We start from the raw sequence: 8,790 nt of genomic DNA, 5'->3' as shown, positions 1-8,790 counted from the left end.
TATGTCATATTGTTGAAAATGGAAAAAGTTCACTTGTTGAAAATAGACCAAATTAACTTGTGTTTCTGGCTAATTACGATTATTATTACGCGTCATAGTGTTTCTAATAAAGTAATTTCTAATTTATCTGTCATAAAAATATCGATAACAGAAAAAAGAGAAACTATCAAATAAACTACGATATCATCAAAAAGTTGTCTTTGCTCCTACTTTTGCTAATACGTCCACTATATCCTATTTTGCTCCTTAGCTTAAAGTTGTAGCTAAGCATAGGATCCCAAGTTGCTTATGTCGTTAAATTTCTCGTAACTAACTGAAATTTATGATAATTTATCAATTCATCGATAAATAGATTTAGCGATAAAATTTATTGTCTAAAATTTTTCTATCGCTAATTCTTTGTTTTTAGAGTATGATTACCTCATGCAAGTCAATGCATGTTTCAAAAAATAATTAAGGTTGTATGTTTTCATTTTATAGAAAAAGGTATCTAAAAATGGAAGTATCTAAAACAAACCATAGAAACAGAAATAAAGCAATAAACATAATGTTTCTGAAAATAGAATATTTACATGTGCAGATCTAAACTCCAACTACCAGCCATTTACTATCTTATTTAATTCAGCTCTAGACACAATATTTCACAAATGAAGTAAATAAGATACCATAGAATATAAGTAACTAATTAATTAAAAGGAAAATTTTTAGCCGGGACAAAAATGCTAGGTGATTTCTTCCTATTTGTTCTAACTTAAATGGACAGAGTTATATATCTAATATCTAGAAATTAATCGAGGTACGCACAAGCTGACTTGAACACCACGATTATTGAAAAAAAAAAGGAAAAACATGGTTTTTTTCTTCATGATGAATAGAATTTTGTAGATATATTATTTTAATCGATTAAACTCACATGCATGTTTTTCTATAGTACATATAAGCAAGTCATATATATTTCATTTAACAATAAGCTCTAGCTATATTATAAATAACAATATATAATTATAAATTATTGGAAATTAAGTAAAAATTACTATAATCTTAAGCTAACAATAAAGATAAAAGATATTGACTAAACTACAAAAAGAAAGGTCTCTTTCAATTCATCAAAGTTCATGTTACGTATTGTTTGTCTTGGTCCATCAAATTAAAGCTTATAAATTTGTCTTTCGAATATTTTCGTGATAACATACGTCTTTATGTATTATGTCACATGCTTTATACAATTCTTTATTTTTCTCTATTCTGATGGCATTCGTCTAAGGTATAACATGCACAACTTCTTTAAAAAAATTCAATCCTAGCCCGTCTTTCTGTTCAACCTGTCCTTTGTCATGGGCGTCATGTCACACTCGTGAAGAAAAATATTTTCTAAGCAACTTTTTGGTAAAAGAATTCATGATAATTGGAGAAATGATTGTTTTTTTTTGGGTGATATTATTCATGGACTATACGTGCAATTATGAAATAATTAATGATGCTTCATTTTTTCCAATTTCTGTTGGATGGTCTTAATCTTGATAATTGAGAGGCTAACTGATTTTGCAGCTTAATTTAATTCTCTTTGTACCAATCCCAGAAAACAAAAATCTTCAAAGCATCCTTACAAAATTAAAATTGTTTTTTTCTCATTTGAATTATTACAACCACACATGATTCCATCACTTATGCTACCAAAGTATCTCAAACACAAGAGAGGGAACAACAACAACATACTAAGTATAATTTCACGAGTCGAGTTTGAAAAAAGGTAAGACGTACATAATAGAGAGACTATTTTTGATAGATCAGTACTTCGACTTAGAAGAGAGAGATTTATAATAATTGTATTTTTTTTTTCAAATTGCAAAATATGTATATACTGATATTTGTTTCAATCACATGGCAATAATTTGGATGCATAACAATTACCAAAATTTTCACAAAAAAAAAGAAGCTATAGCATCCAAGAATTACCAACTATAGAAACAAAATTCATGTCATTACCCAAAATACCTAAAAAATTCCAAAATGTAGAATTTTTAATAATTGTATGATTCCAAATCACTTCTTTTAATTATCTATACCCCATATTGTTCCAACTACTAGCTATTACTACTTATAATATCCATCCATCTATCATCATTCATCACCAATATACATTAAAATTAGAGTATATAATAAGGTCCAAAATGAAGAATCTCATTTTTTAACCAGCCAAATCATGAAGAAGTTGTGCCCCCATCAAGTTTCTATATGGCAAATTCTGATTTTCACTATCCAAAAGTGATGAATATTGAACTTGATCATCATCTCTTGGATAAAAAAGTGAACTTTGATTATGAGATGGTTGTGATGAAAATGTAGTTAACCCCATTGATGATCCACCACTTCCACCATGTTGTTGTAATCCCAATGTTAAAGAAACACCCCCTCCATGATGATGATGATCACCACCACTAGTACCATAAGCAATATTTGTTGAAAAATCTAGCTCAATCGCGCCAAACGATTGATCTCCACCTCTAATTACTCCATAGTTTTGATCATTTTTCTCATGAGGTTGATGATTTATGATGGAAGATATGCATTCAGAGTCAATTCTTACAAGATTTGGCTTTTGATCAGCTTGATGATGATCAATGTGTGATTGATGAATTGTCATGTCATCAATTAGGGCTTTTGATCCATCTGGAGATCCAACATTTTCTTCTTCTTTTGTTTCTTCTATGTACATTTCTTCCACCATTGGCTTCCATAGCCTTACCCTTGCATTAATGAACCAATTAGACACCTGCCCAAAAAAAAGAAAAATCCATTGAATCTTACATGCATCACATGACTTTGTAAAAACACAAATACTTCAAAGTTATATATACTGACAGTATAAACAATTATAAGGTAACTACTATATGTACTAGTAAAGAGTATAAGTTCTATATACTGACGATAAAGATTCACACTATCAGATCACTTAAAAGATAACTATAAGTACAAATGGAACACAATCTTCTATTATATGTCAAAACACTCATAAAAAAAATCTTTATATTGTCATTCTATTAGTGCATATAACTTAAACTCAATATTACATCTCTATGATAAGGAAATGTGTGCAACCTGATAAAAATTATAATTAACTAGTTGATAATATAAAAAATCTTTTATATTGTCACTTTGTTAGTGCATATAACTTAAACTCGATATTACTCCTATATCATTAAAATGTTATGGTGGAGAAAAGGACATGCCTGGCTTCTTGAAAGACCAGTTTGGCGAGCTAAAATGTGTTTATCAACATCACTTGGGTACCTGCAAGAATATTGTTTCCATAAAGAAAGTAAATATAAATTGTACTTATACTATAGTTTATAATAACATATATATACATTGTACTTTCTATGTGATGTAACAAAATAAAATCAACAAAAATTCTATAGACAGAGTAGTTATGATACAGTATAGTTAAAACCGACAAAGGAAAAAAGAAAAAGGAGTTACTGTAACAACAAATTGAGAGTAACTCCCAAGATATTTAGCTATTTTTGTGAACAATGATTGATGGCCCATAGAAAGATCCTTGACACTACAACTACAAGTGGGGTTATATATATAAAAAAAAAATTAAAAATAAAACTTTGATTCTTTCTCAGTAAATAATTGCCGTCACTCAAAATAATAGCGCTAAGATGTATAATATACAACAATAATAGCATATTTAGTGTAATCCACAATTGGAGTCTAGATAGAAAGACTGTTCCAATAGATCCTCAACTCGAATAATAAAACAAATACAAGAACGAACAAGCCATGGTGAAAAAAACAAGCAACAACAACAACAAATAATAATAACTTTAAAATAATACCGATAAGAGAACTAGACAAGTTCAAATGTATAATATATAAAAATCATACATAATTTATATTTAACCGACAGCTAAATGTGTAACTTGCCTATAAGTAATATATACCATACTTTAAAAAGTATAGTAAGTTGAATTCATCAAATTTAAATGATGGATTGTCCGAGTGAAGAAAGTGTTCAAAGAGCACAACCACATACCATAAGTTAAAAAGTATGTACTAGTAAGTTGAATTCATCAAATTTAAATCTGGGATCGAACTTACGGGTGAAGAAAGTGTTCAAAGAGCCAAGCGCGGAGGACGGAGACTGATCTTTCTGGGAGACCGCGTTGCGGTCTCCATGGATGAGTCTCCATCATATTCATCTGTTGAAAAGCCTTTTGTTGCCTTAAAGTTTGATCAAGAAGTCTGAGTCTTGGTGTTTCCCCTCTTGTTGAACCAGGAATAAGAGTACTAGTACTGTCTTTTTCTCCCATAGCCATTTTTGTGGCCTTAATTTGTACCACAATTCCATCTCTTAAACATCTAAAATGCCTTGACATAGCCCTTGATGCTAAGGCTGAGTAAACTGTTGCTGCTCCATTTCCAGCCACTGCTTCAAATGATGATACGACAGCCTTCATTTGATCACAATAATGCTTGTACCTTCTATCCACCTACACATAATCCAAAAAAATTGAATCTTTTTTTTATCTCTTTTGCCTAGTGAAGTATGAACAACAACAACAACATACGTCCAAGTGGGGTCTGGAGAGAGTAGAGTACTGTATATATAGTACGCAGACCTTACCTTTACATTGGGAGGCAGAGAGGTTGTTTCTGATAGCGTTATGAAAAAGGAGAAAAGGGTTGTAGAGAATTAATGGAATAGTGAAATTGTCACCATGTGGGCAATTAATGGAAAAGGGCCTATTCAGCCTCTCAATTAGTTCTTCAAGATTTGAACTTTAAAGTTACAACAATAAAAAAATAGAACTTTTTCACCTATTTCATGTTAAAAAAGATTGAAAGAATATATATAATATACCTCTTCAAGCATTTGAAGCAATTTTGTCCTTCTTTTTTGAAGTTCCAAAAGGTCAAGAGACTGTAAAAGTTGCTTTTTTGAAGTACTAGCAGTACTCTCATGTTGCTTTAGAAGTACTTTTGAAGAAGAATGATCATTATTCTTCTTTATTCCGAGACTACAGAACTCACTGAGCAACTCTTGAGCTGGACCTAAATATTTCGAGTCCCTAACTTGATGATGATGATGAAAGTACCCTTGTTGTATATTTGTAGATTTACCCAAAAATCCATCATGTATTAGTCCTTGTTGCAAATCTTGATGTCTAAGTTCAAAAGATTGTAAACCAATACTTGATGGATTTGAGGAACAAAGAGATAATGAAAGTCCTTGACTTGGCCTTTCATTTCCTTCACAAGGGAAAACACATCTCATAGATGGATCATCAACAAGTAATGTTCTGTTATTATTGTGATGCCACGAGCCTTGATGATCATCATGATGAGTAGTTGTTGTTGTCAACATATTTTCATGACTACCATGTTGGTAAAATTGTTCACTAATGTTCTTAGAAGACGAAGGACCATGATCATCATCATCAACACCATTGATCTTGTTAAGAAAATTACCTTTCCACAAAACATGATGAGGATTATTGTTGTTTGGTGGAAACCCTATCATTTGATCCATACTAGAAGTAGTACTACTCAAATTGTACATCTCTGGATTTGTTTCAAAATTTTGCAACTGATGATTCACCATATTATGTGGTGTTGGATTAGGATTATTTGTATCTGATGAAAACCAATAACCAGTAGTAGTAACCATTGATGATGATCTTGGTTTAATCTCTTCGTGAATACTTTCTTGATGATGACTAGCCATCTATATACACATATAAAGATCTCAGCTTTATAACTCTTTAAGTACTTTCATGATTCTGCAACAAACAAAAATCCCATCAAGATCTGCGTATCTTTTATTAAAACAACCCAAAAATGGTAAAAAAACAACATAGGTAGAGTGAAGAACATCAAAAGGCAAAGATCAAGTGAACTACAAATATATTTTACCTTTTTTGAACAAAAAAGATTGAAGTTTTACTCACTAAAGTGTTTGTACCAACATAGATGACTAGTTTAAAACTTCAAAACAAGAAAACAAAAGGTAAAAAAAAAACATCAAATGAACTAAAAACTAAAAGGGGTTTTTAGTTACCATCAAAGTTACCTTTTTTTAACAAAATGATTGAATTTTTCCACATAGATGACTAGTTAAAAACATCAAAACAAGAAAACAAAAGGTAAAAATAGATCAAATGAACTAAAAACTAAAAGGGATTTTTAGTTACCATCAAAGTAAGCTTTTTTCAACAAAAAGATTGAATTTTTACTCACTCAAATGCTTAAATATACCAACATAGACGACTAGTTAAAACTTCAAAACAAGAAAACAAAAGTTTTAAAAAAAATGATCAAATGAACTAAATACTAAAAGGGTTTTTTAGTTACCATCAAAGTTACCTTTTTTCAACAAAAAGATTAAACTTTTACTCACTCAAATGCTTGTAGACTAGTTAAAACTTCAAAACAAGAAAACAAAAGGTAAAAAAAGAAGAAGATCAAATGAACTAAAAACTAAAAGGGGTTTTTAGTTACCATCAAATTTACCTTTTTTGAACAAAAAGATTGAATTTTTACTCACTACCAACTTGTTTTTGCAGATAAAACATCAAAACAAGAAAAGAAAAGGGAAGATCAAGAAATGAACCTTTTTTTTCTTTGTGTTGTTTTTTTCTCAAACAAAACAAGAAACATGGTGTACTATGAAAAAAAACATCCTTAGAAATTAGAGAGGATGATGAAGATCAGATGAAGGAGAAAACATTATGGATTTTCCAGAGGTTAAGGAGAGAGAGAGAGAGTGGCCTAAGGGGGTGTGTGATGATGACTTGTAAGCCATGTTTTTTCATTGATATATGCTTTTTTGCTACTCCGTCTGTCCCAATTTATGCGACACATTTCGCTTTTCGAGAGTCAAGCAATTTAAGTTTGACCTAGAATTTGCTCATGGAATCTTCAAATTTTTTTAAATGAAATTTATATATTTGTAAACTACATAAAAAGTATTATAAGTTACAATAATTGATAATTCAAAATATTTAAAAGGTATATGAAAAATTTACGGTCAAAGATAGACTTTTTTGAATCTCGAAATCCGAAATGTGTCACGTAAATTAGGACAGAGGGAGTATTACTTTCTCTCTCATGCAAAACAAGATAATCAATACGTACAAAATAGACTTCTTAGAAAGAAAATCAAATCAAATTAAAAACACCCCTCTCCCTCTTCAATAATTAATCCTTGAACCAATTAAAAGACGACGTAAAATGAATTCAATCAACGACAATAACATATTCAGTATAGTCCTACAAGTGGAGTCTAATGAGGATAGTTTGTACCCCATCTTCAATATATGATCTAAGTAGTTATACTAATATTCCAACCTTCTTTGAAATATTTTTTTCTTGAGTCCAGAGTCTATCAAAAGCAGCATTTCTACCTCTACCCTCGTCAGATCTTACTTGTGAGATTACACTGACTATATTATTGTTGTGGTAAGTTATACTAGTATTCTTTAATTGACACTTATAATTCATTTTACTCCTAATAACGCACTTTTTCTGTCTCAAAGTATATGTCAATTTCTCATTTCAAGAGTAAATTTGACTAATTTTTGTAGCTTATAAATTGGATTTGATCAATTGATCAATATTATAAAAGTAAAATTTAGATATTTAAACATGGTACGAAAAATACTATAAGTTGCAATTCATCTCATGTCAATGCAAATATACATTTAAAATTATTGATCAAAATTCACATAATTTAAATCTCGAGAAATAAAAAGCGATAGATAGGATCAAAGAGAGGATTTCATAGACACAAATATCATATCACGTTTAAAGTCATATAAGTTACAATAATCTATTTTTTATTTATTTTTTACCTTCAATATTCACATAAAATAGTCCAGAAAGAGTACTATATAAAATTCCAAACTAGTTTTTTTTTTTTTATTTCTGGAGAAATAAAAAATGTGATTTTGGATATAGGTCTATGAGTTAGAATATTTAAAAGATCATAGTCCTATATTACAACTTCCAAAATCACATGTTTTAAATTTTTTTGTTCTTGATTAATATACTTTATACTATATAATATAATAATCTTGAAACCCCAAAAACTCATTATGTCATTATTGGTTAATTGTGTGTTTTTTTGGGGGTGGGTGGGGCGGGGGAGGGGTTGTGAGTACCAAAAAGAAAAGATTACAAATCCCTAGAACTGAAGCTAAGCTATAGTTTGTAACCAGGCTTTTTCAGATAGTGTTTTTTTTCACAAGTCTGTTTCCTTCATTTGTGGGGCTATAACTATCTGATCAAAAATTCCAAAACTAGACCTTTTTAGAACAAGATTTTTGAGGGGGGTGGGATGGGAGTGGGGGTGAGGTATGTAAAGACAGAAAAGAGTAAGAAGAGTCAGCCTACTACTGGTTGGAATTAGATGCCATTAACATTGTGGCAGTGCAAAAATATTCCCAAAACTATGGCCCTATTGTCATCAGATGAGGTGGTCCTTTTTTCCAACTAATTCAAATTAAACACACCCCACCCCCCTTATATTAAAGCCACCCACCAATCTTTTTTCTCTACAATTTTTGGGACCATCATCTTTTTTCCCCTTCATATTTTCTCTGTTTCTCATTGATTTTACAAAAAGATAATTGAGTGAACAATTTGGTAACTCTAACTAGAGAGGTAGCTTAACATTGGGATGGTTGATTATCTTCTCACACTTTACACTTGCTGGCAGGACAGATTCAAAATTTAAACTTTATAGTATTTATGACTCTGATGGCAACACATGACATGTGGATG

The 8,790-nt window shown here is 30.5% G+C and overlaps 1 protein-coding gene across 1 annotated transcript; it reads right to left on the bottom strand.

The window, feature by feature from the left end:
• Positions 1-1,853: 1,853 nt before the first annotated feature.
• LOC125841942 (homeobox protein BEL1 homolog) lies at positions 1,854-6,847 on the bottom strand. Its single transcript, XM_049521130.1, has 5 exons — positions 6,620-6,847; positions 4,871-5,789; positions 4,108-4,499; positions 3,231-3,291; positions 1,854-2,773 (listed from the first exon to the last, which is right to left on the bottom strand). Exons 2-5 carry the CDS (start codon positions 5,732-5,734, stop codon positions 2,189-2,191), a joined length of 1,902 nt encoding a protein of 633 aa, XP_049377087.1. The 5' UTR covers positions 5,735-5,789; positions 6,620-6,847; the 3' UTR covers positions 1,854-2,188.
• Between the last annotated feature and the right edge of the window lie 1,943 nt (positions 6,848-8,790).

This window comes from Solanum stenotomum, chromosome 10 (genome assembly GCF_019186545.1).
Source record: "Solanum stenotomum isolate F172 chromosome 10, ASM1918654v1, whole genome shotgun sequence".
Lineage (NCBI taxonomy): Eukaryota > Viridiplantae > Streptophyta > Magnoliopsida > Solanales > Solanaceae > Solanum > Solanum stenotomum.
The sequence above is the reverse complement of the archived record's forward strand: the minus strand, read 5'-3'. Positions and strand labels throughout refer to the sequence as shown.

Coding starts and splice junctions, on each gene's coding strand:
- LOC125841942 (XM_049521130.1), bottom strand. CDS start 5,734: ATGGCTAGTCATCATCAAGAAAGTATTCACGAAGAGATTAAACCAAGA. Junction 3,292..4,107: donor TTTGAACACTTTCTTCACCC/GTAAGTTCGATC, acceptor ATATTCTTGCAG/GTACCCAAGTGATGTTGATA. Junction 2,774..3,230: donor CTGGTCTTTCAAGAAGCCAG/GCATGTCCTTTT, acceptor TTTTTTGGGCAG/GTGTCTAATTGGTTCATTAA.